This window comes from Haematobia irritans, chromosome 1 (genome assembly GCF_050003625.1).
Source record: "Haematobia irritans isolate KBUSLIRL chromosome 1, ASM5000362v1, whole genome shotgun sequence".
Classification (NCBI taxonomy): Eukaryota; Metazoa; Arthropoda; class Insecta; order Diptera; family Muscidae; genus Haematobia; species Haematobia irritans.
This window is the reverse complement of record NC_134397.1, coordinates 49051854-49064832: the sequence shown is the minus strand read 5'-3', so window position 1 is coordinate 49064832 and position 12979 is coordinate 49051854. Positions and strand designations below refer to the sequence as shown.

General features: G+C 31.5%; 1 protein-coding gene across 1 annotated transcript; it reads left to right on the top strand.

Annotated features, from left to right (window-relative positions):
- The first annotated feature begins 1159 nt into the window (after positions 1–1159).
- Positions 1160–12735, top strand: Elp1 (elongator complex protein 1). Its single transcript, XM_075290203.1, has 6 exons — positions 1160–1797; positions 1864–3492; positions 6334–7109; positions 7179–7589; positions 9766–10121; positions 12547–12735. The coding sequence occupies exons 1-6, from the start codon at positions 1216–1218 to the stop codon at positions 12609–12611; spliced, it is 3819 nt and encodes a 1272-aa protein (XP_075146318.1). The 5' UTR covers positions 1160–1215; the 3' UTR covers positions 12612–12735.
- The last annotated feature ends 244 nt before the right edge of the window (positions 12736–12979 follow it).

Below are 12979 nucleotides of genomic sequence, written 5' to 3'. Positions count from 1 at the left end.
ATTATTATACATTATTGGTCCCCCGAACAAAGCTATTTACACACATGATTGCTACGAATACCATTTTAGGCTGAGTACTATGTTCACTTTTCAAGCTGAAAACCAGCTTGTTTTCACGGTTACTTTTTTTTAAATTAATTAATTTAGATATATAAAATTATTTGCAAACAATACCTGGATCCTTTCCATCCTATATTTGGCAAGACTTGATCAAAATATAATCGTCTTCATAAATATATGTGTACTTTTAATTTAGTGTTTTGGTGAAAAAGCCGAACATAGTACTCACCTTTAAAGAGGAATTGGAGAAAATGTTGCAAAGAAACCTGCCAATAAGCAAAATAGATAACGAACATGTGTGAACCTAAAGTGCACTTTTATCTATTCAAGAACAAGAGGCAATTTGGACATCTTGTTATAATTACAAAGTCTTTGGATCCTATTGTCGTAACGGCAGTAAAAAATGCCAATGAATTTCATATGGGTAGCAGAAATTTCGCTATAGTTAAGGTCATGCTTACCATGTAGGCGGTAAACATTTTGTTAGAGGCCCCCGGGCTTTCACTATTGATGGAAAACTGTCTTATCGACATTCAAAGACAGTTTTTACTGGAAATGCTTCTGATGCCGTAGCACTGTGCAACGCAGTTACAAAATTTAGTGGCTTTGTGGTCAATATCAGATGGTCGTATACAGAGAATGAAGCCGACCCATTTTTGCCGGCGGCGGCTAACACTAATTTTTTGCCTCCGGCGGCGGCGGCTTGATGGCTAAGCCGATATAAATTCGTCTATTCGGCGGCGGACAATTATCCATTATAAAATCGATTTGAAGTAATCCGAATGGTAATGAGATTAGTTGTACAACCAAACTTACAATCAAATTTTCATTTCATTTACATTTTCTGAGCTAAATGGTTGCAAAGCTATTGTAGAAACATGATACTGATGGATTTTGGGTTGAAAGTTAAACATTTTAACAAAAAATACAACAATTATTAATAAATTTTTCTGATTTAAATCAATATTTTTGATTACTTGGCGGCTAATTATGAGTCGAGATGAGTCGATATATTCGGCGGCGGCTTCGGCTGGAAGAAACTGGTCGGCGGCGGCTAAAATCGGCGGCGCGACTCGGCGGCTTCATTCTCTGGTCGTATATTGTTTATACACGTGCGACATTTTGTTGTAGATTGTTAACAGAATAGAAAATAAAATGCGTAACTTAAAGTTAAAATATTGTCAATCCTTCAAGGAGACAGTTAAAAATCCAAAGTTTCTTTTGCTAAATCAGAATGTACACAAATCGTCAATGGAAGCACAAAATAATGAAATTTACATTGTAACCCAGTCTCAGCTGTTTTCCCATGTCCCAGGATCACAAAAACAGCCACAACTTTTGGCTGAAGTACCCGATATTGTGGGAGCAGAATATTTAGCCTTGGAAAATGGTATATGTTTGGCAACCAGTGTTGGAGAAGTGCTATTGGTTAACCCCGAAACACAGCAAATGAATGAGGGGACATTTTGTGATGTGGGTATAGAATGTATGGCTTGGAGTCCCGATCAGGAAGTTGTTGTATTCGTAACAAAGGAGCATAATGTTGTAGTTATGACCTGTACATTTGACCCCTTAACCGAACATTCATTGGCCGATGAAAATTCCGAGGTAGAAGGAGAATTTGTCAATGTTGGTTGGGGTAAAAAAGAAACGCAATTTCATGGCTCTGAAGGAAAGGAAGCTGCAAAGCGGAAACAAAGTGAAGAGATTGCTGTTAATCTAGATAGTATAGCCAAGGTAAGATGATTATTAGTGCCGTTGGTTGAAATTCGTGTTTGTATTTAGTTTTTTTTCTCTATTTAGGATATCGTCATTAGCTGGCGTGCTGACGGGGCTTACTTTGTTGTGTCCTATGTTAGCCAGTCCCGTGGTAGAACCTTTAAAGTTTTCGATAAAGAAGGCAAATTACAATTCGTGGGAGAGAAACAAGCCAATCTCTTTCATCCTACGGCCTGGAGACCTTCAGGCACCTGGATTGCTATACCCCAGCAATTGCCCAATAAGAGCACAATTGCCTTATTTGAAAAAAATGGACTTAGGCATCGTGAAATTCCATTAACTTTTGATTTACAAACAGAACCTGTAGAGGATATTAAATGGAGTTCAGATTCGGAAATCCTTAGCATAAAAACTGAGAAGAAAATTTACTTGTATACCATAGGAAATTATCATTGGTATTTGAAACAAGTTTTGGATATTGAAAACCAAGGTAAAATAGCCTCGCTCTATTGGGATAATCGTATTGGTGAAGAGAAAACATTGCACATTTTGTTCGAAACTGGCAAATATTTAATATACAAATGGTTTTGGGATATTGATCGCCTAAATCGTACTGGCTTGGTGGGTGTTATCGATGGAAATCGCCTACTCTTCACGGATTTCTCGAAAGCTATAATACCACCACCTATGTGTACAAAAACATTGATAGTGGGTAGCGATGACAACGGAGATTCCTACATAACAACATTGACCATGGCAAAGGCTCAAGATGAAATACATTTGTGTGTTTATGATTCCAAAAATAGGATACATTACTACAGAGCCAATTGTAGCAATCCCACAGCATTTTCAGTCTTAGGATGTTTGCAATTAAATCCCATCATCAATGATCTTATACCTCTACAATATGGCAACTTGCAGTGGTTTGAAAGTTTTGAAGATACCTATTTGGTGACCAGCTATACGGAGGACAACACTAGTCATATCCATTTTATTGCCGTTAATGTTCCAGACACATATAAAGTCATTATAGATGTCCCCATAAAGGGCTGTACTATATCCGCCTTGGTTCCTTCGGGCAAAGAACAACCATGTGAATTGTTTTATCAAACTCTGGAAGATAATCGTATAACTCAACTGGTCTTTGATGTTGATTCGGAGCGTGAAACTTCTAGACGCCTTCATCTGGAACTTAACCAAAACATTGATCAAATGGAGACATTCGTTAAACCTAGTGATGCTGAAACCTATACCATTTGCTTGAGTAATAATCAATGTTTGTTTGTCAACAATGAACGCATCGCCACCGATGTCACCTCATTTTGTATGGCTGGAAATTATTTGGCTTTTACCAAATTAACTTCTTTGCATTTCTTACGATTGGCCGATATGCGTTTAGTCGATGAACGTCGTTTAGAGCGTGGAGCTAAACTGGTAACAACTGTATCTGAATCAGATCGTACTGTATTGCAAATGCCACGTGGAAATCTTGAAGTTATTTCGCCTAGAGTTTTATCTTTGGAATTAGTGGGTGCTTTACTCGAGGCCCAAAAGTACAATGCCGCCTTTTCGATATTGCGTAAACAACGTATAAACCTCAATATTATTTGCGATCATAATATGTGTGATTTTGTCAATAGATTGGATGTCTTTTTACAACAAATAGACAATCCGAATTGGTTGAATTTGTTCCTCAGCGATTTACAAAATGAGGTGAGTATCACAAATCAGTTGTAAAATGTAAATAAAAAACTTTACTGGAAGCGAGGTGCCTCTTCTGGTTGCGTACAGAGTGAAGTAGGTTTGAGGTCTGTCGGATTTGCAGGACATAGATGTCTCGCGATGTAAGGCGAATTACCCACACTTCGGCCATACATTTTGTATTGCTGGAAACTGTTCAGATACCTGGAGCTACCAAATCATAGCACCAATCTGTTCCGTTTAGTACAAAGCTGTACTGGTAGGAAGACATACCATTTTGAAACACTTCTGTGTGCGCCACCTTTAATGTCGCCGATTAGGTGATTGATTGAAATCGAACCTTGTTTTTTTCAGAGTTTGTCCTTTTAGAGGTGGTATGGTGTGAAGTTCTCAGTGTTGACTCACCGAAAGCATTAAGGATTGGTGCTGCAAATGCTCCTTAGCTTTCTTGGAGATATGGAGTGCTAGCCAGTCTGACGTACAGAGGGGTTTCCATTTGGTATCGGCAATACTCGGAGTCCAAATGCGGCCGCATATGGAGACCCCCAATGGACTTGAAATCAAACCTTGGTCCTTTTCCATTGGTTATCGCTAATAGAGTCCACACGGGGCCGCATCGATAATCGATATGGGTACGACCAATGATCTTGGTTCTTTTAGAGGGTCCGCTCTTAGAAGTGGCATGTTCCATTGGTTATCGTGTGGAAGGGGAGTCCACTCTGGGGCCGCATAATCGACCAATGAACTTGAAATTGGTTTTTTAAAAGGGTCCGTTCTCCTATAGTTAGCACGGTGAGGAGTTCACAGTGTTGCCGCGTAGAAAGCATTAAGTATTCGTGCCGTAGTATTGGAGTGGCCGCCAGCCTAAAGGTTTTTCCATTGGGACTCGCTAATACTGGGAGTCAAAACGTGGACCGCTTTCCAGTCCTGAATCTGGAGGATTTTCCATTGGGTTTCGCTAATACAGGGAGTACAAACCGGGCCACATAATCTATGTGAAAATACCCAATGGTCAAGAAATCGTAACTTGGTACTTTTAGACTGTGCTCTTCTAGAGATAGCATCGCGAAGAGTTCACAGTGCTGCCTCACCGAAAACATTCAGAACTTTTGCTGGAGATGCTGTTTTGGTCTATTGGAGTCTGGAGGTTTTTCCATATAGTCTCGCTAATACTGAAAGTCCCAATAGGGACCGCATAATTTTTAAAGCGACAGAGCCACGAACAGATCTCCATGACGCTTTAGCAGTTCCGGTATGGACGGTAAAATTACGCATTAAGAAGTTTGCGCATCTCTTTGGCTCGGTAAAAGTCGAAAGTCGCTAGTATTCCTATTTTTCAATGGTGATATTTCATAGTTTGCTAAATCTGCCTTAACTGTCACGCCATTGGTACTGTTATAAAAATCAAGTCCCTTGTCAGTGATCTGAACATACCGGAGGTTGATCTGCAGTCTGGAGATTTTTCCATAGGGTATCGCTAATACTAAAAGTCCAAACGGCGACCGCGTAATCGATAAGGACAAATCTATGAACGGTAAAATTCCGGATGAAGAAATTGGCGCCCTCTTTGGCTCGATGTTGCACTGATTTTGAGACCTGCCCTAAGTGTCATTTGGGACTCTGGTATAAAAACCAAGTTCCTTGTCAGTGATCTGAACATACCGCATCATTTGATAAGAGAGAAAAAATTCACACTGGTTCCCAATGAGCTAGTTAGTCTCACAACTTACCGATCCCAGAGGTGGTACATTTGTTTCTGACTGACTTGTTATGGCCTTAGTCTGGGATTTTGCTCTATATCGGCTCTTAGGGATCCACCTCCTCCCAACATAAAAATGGGCCAACCCGAACATGCATCTGATGGAGCCAATGTATCCACATCACAGTGATCTCTTGTTCGTTGTTGATGGTCTTGGGTTTCATGTGGTGATCGGAAAGAAAAAAGAAAAGGAATTAAAACGTAAAAACAAATTTTAGAAGTTCGAAGTTGACTGCTTGATTCAACAGTGGAAAAAGTGAGTGTCTAAGTGTAAATGGTATTTTTGGTTTATGTGGTATCATTTGGGAATAAATTAAAATGGGACTCTGGTATAAAAACCAAGTTCCTTGTCAGTGATCTAAACATACCGCATCATTTGATAAGAGAGAAAAAATTCACAATGGTTCCCAATGAGCTAGTTAGTATCACAACTTACCGATCCCCGAGGTGGTACATTTGTTTCTGGTTCTGACCCTAGTCTGGGATTGTGCTCTATATCGGCTCTTAGGGTTCCACCTCCTCCCAACAAAAATAAAAAAATGGACCAACCCGAACACGCATCGGATGGAGCCAATGTAACCACATAACAGTGATCTCTTGTTCGTTGTTGATAGTCTTGGGTTTCATGTGGTGATCGGAAAAAAAAGAAAATAAATTAAAACGTAAAAACAAATTTTAGAAGTTCGAAGGTGACTGCTAGATTCAACAGTGGAAAAAGTGAGTGTCTAAGTGTAAATGGTATTTTTGGTTTATGTGGTATCATTTGGGAATAAATTATTCAAGTTAGCTTGAAATAAAAGCAGGATGCCACATTTTCCTAAATTAACTACATGAAAATTGATCTTGAGAAACTTCTGCAATAGGCGTAGAGGCTAAATACGAACATGGGTCTTCCTGGCAAAAGTGCTATCTTTTGATTTATTATCCTGACCGTCCGCAAAGCGATTTTTGGTCCAATTTGTCTAAAATATATACGCCGCCTTTATATATGACCGTATATTCTATTCCATATTATTCATCTTTTACTTAATCTTTCCTAATTAATCTGTTTTACTTTGTGAAAATTTTCCTAATTAATTTCCTTTATTTTACAGGATTTTACGAAAACCATGTATGCTAGCAATTACAAGGAAGATTCTCAACGTTATCCGGAAAGTTTTAAAATCGAAGAGAAAATCGTTTATGTGTGTAAAGCAATGTGTGTACGCATGGAACAATCGAGTGAAAAACGATTCCGTTTACCCATAATTACAGCCTATGTAAAACTGAAACAATTGGAAAAGGCTTTGGAATTGATATGGGAAGAAAAGAAAAAGGAAAATAATGCACAATCTGCTGGTGCTACGGGAGCTGAAGAAGCTCTAAAATATTTACTCTATTTGGTTGATGTTAATGAATTGTATAATGTAGCGTTGGGAACCTATGATTTCGGATTGGTTCTTTTTGTTGCACAAAAATCACAAAAGGATCCCAAAGAGTTTTTGGCTTTCCTGAACGAATTGAAGGGCTACGAATTGAATTATCGTAAATTCAAAATTGATGAACATTTGAAACGCTACGAAAAAGCTTTGTATCACATTGTGAACTGTGGTAAAGAGAAATTCGAAGAGGCTTTGGATTTTATTAAACGTCATGAATACTATGCAAAGGCTTTGACCGCCTTTAAAGATGACAATGATTGTTATCGTCAAGTGTGCTTGGCATTTGCCGATCACCTTAGGGCAAATGGTAAATTGGAAAATGCCAGTATTCTTTATGAAAGAGGAGGTAACTTACAACAGGCTTTGTTAAGTGCCAAACATACTTTGGATTGGCAGAGGGCTTTAATGTTGGCCAAGCAAAGTGAACAAAATGTGGAACAAGTAGCCATGTAAGTGTGGCATGAGATCATTATAGCATTCAATATATACGTATACTTGATATTTGGTTTTCTTTTTAGGTCTTTGATAATACCTTTGCAAGAACAAGGACGATACGAGGAAGCATATGAGCTATCCAAAAACTATGGCAACAATATCCAAGAATCTTTACAGTGTTTGATTAAAGGCCATTTATTTGTAAAAGCCATATTTGAGGCCCAAATTAGACAGAGTGCACAAGAAGAAAATCTCTTGGAAAATTTAATTATTCCAGAAATAGTTTCATACCAAAATGTCCTAAAGTCTTCAATAGTAGCCGATGAGGAATTGTTTAAGACCCATAAGCAACGTTTGATTCAGGTTCGTCTTAATCGTGCTAAACAATCACAGTTGGTTGATGATCATCAAGCGGATATTGATGAATGTGATTTAATATCGGATACTACAAGTCTACATTCTTCCCGTTATACTGCTAGCTCCAGGGGCACAGGGTAAATATAAATAAAATAATTTTTAGGACTTTCACCACATAATGCATACGTCGTTGTATCACAATCACAGTTGCCACAGTTGGAAGAATTCTACCAAAAATCGTAGATTTTTTTACTGTTTGGTAGATTAGTAGAATTCTTGATGTATTGTTAGATTTTCACAAATAACATTTTGAGAAAATTTTCTATAGAAATAAATTTTTGAAAAAATTTTCCATAGAAATAAAATTTTGACAAAATTTTCTATAGAAAACAAATTTTGAGAAAATTTTCTATAGAAATACATTTTTTGGAAAATTGTCTATAGAAATAAAATTGTGTATAAATTATCTATAGAAATAAAATATTGACAAAATTTTCTATCAATATAAAATTTTGAGAAAATTTTCTACAGAAATAAAATTTTAAGAAAATTTTCTGTAGAAATAAAATTTTGAGAAATTATTATATAGAAATAAAACTCTAAGAAATTTTTCTATAGAAATAAAATTTTGAGAAAATTTTCTACAGAAATAAAATTTTAAGAATATTTTCTGTAGAAATAAAATTTTGAGAAATTATTATATAGAAATAAAACTCTAAGAAATTTTTCTATAGAAATAAAATTTTAGCACCATTTTCTATAGAAATAAAATTTTGCGAAAATTTTCTATGAAAATAAAATTTTGAGAAAAATTTCTATAGAACTAATATTTTGACAAAATTTTCTATAGAAATAAAATTTTGAGAAAATTTTCTATAGAAATAAATTTTTGACAAAATTTCTTAGAAATAAAATTTGTAAGAAAACTGTCTATAGAAATAAAATTTGTAAGAAAACTGTCTATAGAAATAAAATTTTGAGAAATTTTTCTTTAGAAATAAAATTTTGACAAAATTTTCTATAGAAATAAAATTTTGGCAAAATTTTCTATAGAAATAAAATTTTGACAAAATTTTCTATAGAAATAAAATTTTGACAAAATTTTCTATAGAAATAAAATTTTGACAAAATTTTCTATAGAAATAAAATTTTGACAAAATTTTCTATAGAAATAAAATTTTGTGAAAATTTTCATAGAAATAACATTTTGAGAAAATTTTCTATAAAAATAAAATTTTGACAAAATTTTCTATTGAAATAAAATTTTGACAAAGTCTTTTATAGAACAAAATTTTCTATAGAAATAAAATTTTGACAAAATTTTCTATAGAAATAAAGTTTTGACAAATTTTCTATAGAAATAAATAATAGATATAAAATTTTGAGATAATTTTCTATAAAAAGAAAATTTTGACAAAATTTCTATAGAACTAAAACTTTAAAAAAATTTGCCAGAGAAATAAAATGTTGATAAAATTTTCTAAGAAATAAAATTTGTAAGAAAATTTTCTATAGAAATAAAATTTTGACAAAATTTTCTATAGAAATAAAATTTTGACAAAATTTTCTATAGAAATAAAATTTTGTGAAAATTTTCTAGAAATAACATTTTGACAAAATTTTCTATAAAAATATTTTGACAAAATTTTCTATAAAAATAAAATTTTGGCAAAATTTTCAATAGAAATAAAATTTTATATAGAAATAAAATTTTATATAGAAATAAAATTTTGACAAAATTTTCTATAGAAATATAATTTTGACAAATTTTTCTATAGAAAAGTTTTGCTGCAAGAAGAGGATGCTGATGAGGAATGTGGTAATTCCGAAACGTGCGTCCATCCAACCATCTTGCAGTTTATAGGGCTTTGCCCAAATAAATTTGACAAACATTCTTTTCCTCTGTTGGTTAAGCTACACTTGTAGTTTAGTCAATGTATGGTTTTAAGCTGAAATAAAAAAACAACAACAATGCTTAAAGAACAAAATCAACAATAACAAAACAAAACGAATGGAAATAAAATTATGTGAAAATTTTCTATAGAAATAACATTTTGAGAAAATTTTCTAATGAAATACAAATTTTATAAAAATTTCAATATAAATAAAATTTTGATAAAATTTTCTATTAAGCTAAGTTTAATTAAGTTTAAGTTAAAAGAGGAGATTAAGTTTAAAAGAGGACAATTCTTCTTGTCTCATATCAAATGACAAACAACTAAACCCGTATTCATGACGTTTTAAATTTTTTTGTTAATTTTGGGATAGACTTGAGTCATTATTAATTTACAATTCTCGTTTATTTTTTTTCAGCAAAACTTTCCGTTCCAGCAAAAATCGCCGCAAACATGAACGTAAACTTTTAAGCCTTAAACCGGGTAATCCTTTCGAAGATATTGCTCTAATTGATGCCTTATACAACCAAATTATGCGATGCTTTGGTCAACAACAACATATACGTGATACATGCAAAGCTTTACTGCAATCACAACAGGATACCTTCGCTCTCGATTTACAAAATTGCTACAAACATTTGTTGAGAATTATGCAAGAATCGCTGGATGAAATTTGGATTGAAGAGATGTTACAAAGTTGTGCCCAACAATTTTTGCAAGGACCAAATATTGATTACACTCAATTGCAGAATGAACAACGTTATGCTATGATAAGTAAGTAATTGGTGAAAGCAAAAATGCTAGACTCATAAAAAAATTGTGCTGTCGTTGTGTCGTTGTTTGCTGTTATATAGTGCCACTGGGTTGCTTATAATTTCTAAACAGCTCGTCTGACAACTGAAAAATTTATTTCTGTGATAGTTCATCTTATTATTTACAAGCTTGTCACAGCATTTTGATCTAATTGTTTTCTCACCTTCGATTGGACACCTAACCGCTAGGTTAGGTTATACCATTCAGGGCATTGTGATACCACAGGTTGTGAACATCTCTCTTATCAATGCTGTCCGATTCTATGTTGACAAGGCCCTCCTTACCGCGGAGTCCGAACGTCGTTTCACATTAGAGAAGGATTGGTACACTCAGAAATGTCTACCGCTTAAAATATTTGGTGTTCAGTGTTTCTATAGAAATAAAATGTTGACAAAATTTTCTATTGAAATAAAATTTTGACAAAATTTTCACCAGAAATAAAATTTCGATAAAATTTTCTATAGAAATAAAATTTTGACAAAATTTTTTATAGAAATAAAATTTTGACAAAAATTTTTATAGAAATAAAATTTCGACAAAATTTTTTATAGAAATAAAATTTTGACAAAATTTTCTATAGAAATAAAATTTTAAGAAAATGTTCTAAGAAATAAAATGTTGACAGAATTTTCCATAGAAATAAAATTTTGAGCACAATTTCTCTAGGAATAAAATTTTGAGAAAATTTTCTATAGAAATAAAATTTTGACAAAATTTTCTATAGAAATAAAAATTTTGACAGAATTTTCTCTAGAATAAAATTATGACAAAAATATCTATAGAAAACATTTTTGACAGCATTTTTTATAGAAATAAAATTTTGACAAAATTTCTATAGAAATAAAATTCTGAGAAAATTTTCTATAGAAATAAAATTTTTGACAAAATTTTCTCTAGAATAAAATTATGACAAAAATATCTATAGAAAACATTTTTGACAGAATTTTTTATAGAAATAAAATTTTGAGAAAATTTTGTATAAAAATAAAATTTTGACAAAATTTTCTACAGAAATAAAATTTTGAGAACAATTTCTCTAGGAATAAAATTTTGACAAATTTTGCTCTAGGAATAACATTTTGACAAAATTGACAAAATTTCTCTAGGAATAAAATTTTGACAAAATTTTCTCTAGGGATAAAATTTTGAAAAAAAAATTTTTAGAAATACAATTTTTGACAGAATTTTCTATAGAATAAAATTATGACAAAAATTTCTATAGAAAAAAAAATTTGACAGAATTTTCCATAGAATTAAAATTTTGACAAAATATTCTATAGAAATAAAATTTTGACAAAATTTTCTATAGAAATAAAATTTTGACAAAATTTTCTATAGAAATAAAATTTAGACAACATTTTTATATAAATAAAAAAATTGACAAAATTTTCTTTAGAAATAAAATTTTGACAAAATGTTCTCTAGGAATAAAATTTTGAAAAAAAAATTTCTATAGAAATAAAATTTTTGACGGAATTTTCTAGAGAATAAAATTATGACAAAAATTTTTACATAAATAAAAAATATTGACAGAATTTTCCATAGAATTAAAATTTTGACCAAATTCTTTTTGAAATAAAATTTTGACAAAATCTTCTATAGAAATAAAATTTTGACAAAATTTTCTATAGAAATAAAATTTTGATTAAATTTTCTATAGAAATAGAATTTTGACAAAATTTTCTATTGAAATAAAATTTTGTCAAAAGTTTCTATAGAAATTACATTTTGCATATATATTTCAATAAAAATAACGTTTTGACAAATATTTCCATAGAAATAAAAATTTGAGAAAATTTTCTATAGAAAAAATTTTTGACAATTTCTATAAAAATAAAATTTTGACAAAATTTTCTATAAAAATTAAATTTTGACAAAATTTTCTATAAAAATAAAATTTTGACAAAATTTTCTATAGAATTAAAATTTTGAGAAAATTTTCTATAGAAACAAAATTTTGAGAAAATTTTCTATAGAAATAAAGTTTTTGACAGAATTTCTCTAGGAATAAAATTTTGACAAAATTTTCTCTAGGAATAAAATTTTGACAAAATTTTCTATAGAAAAAAAATTTATCAGAATTTTCTATAGAAATAACATTTTGACAAAATTTTCTATAGAAATAACATTTTGACAAACTTTTCCATAGAAATAAAATTTTGACAAAATTTTCCATAGAAATAAAATTTTGGGAAAAATTTTTCTAGGAATAAAATTTTGATAATTTAGCAGGGATGTTTTTCAAAAAAAAAAAAGTTTGCTATTTCGGCAGAGACAACTAACCGCTGATTGTTGCTATTAACAGCAGTCATTTTTCTATGAGTGAATATCATGCATATCTGTTCAATATTTAATAATTTGATTTTTATTATATATTTGATTTCAGGTCCCATAAAACGCTTTAAGCCTCAATTAAATCTTGTGGATTGGGAACATGATATATTGCAGTAACTGCCTTATATATTTATTCTCTTACATTTTAATTATCTGTTAATTTTCTCTCCTTTCAAAAATATGTAATTAATTATGTTTTAATAAACCAACAAAAACAAAAATACATTAATTTATAACAAAACATTTTCTCTAGTATTCAATTAAATATTTTTGCATTCTTGCATTACAGAACTGCATGAAATATTGTTGTTCACTTTCATTTTCATTGTAGATGGTTATTGTTTTTCTTTTCTTTTGTTTTTTTTTTTTTCTATTCAATTATGCAAATACAAAGTGTGCTTATTTAATTATGTATTTGAAATTGGCTGCTCCAACGCACGATTGAATGAATATTTTAATAAGTTTTTCTGCTTTGTTTGCTTTTT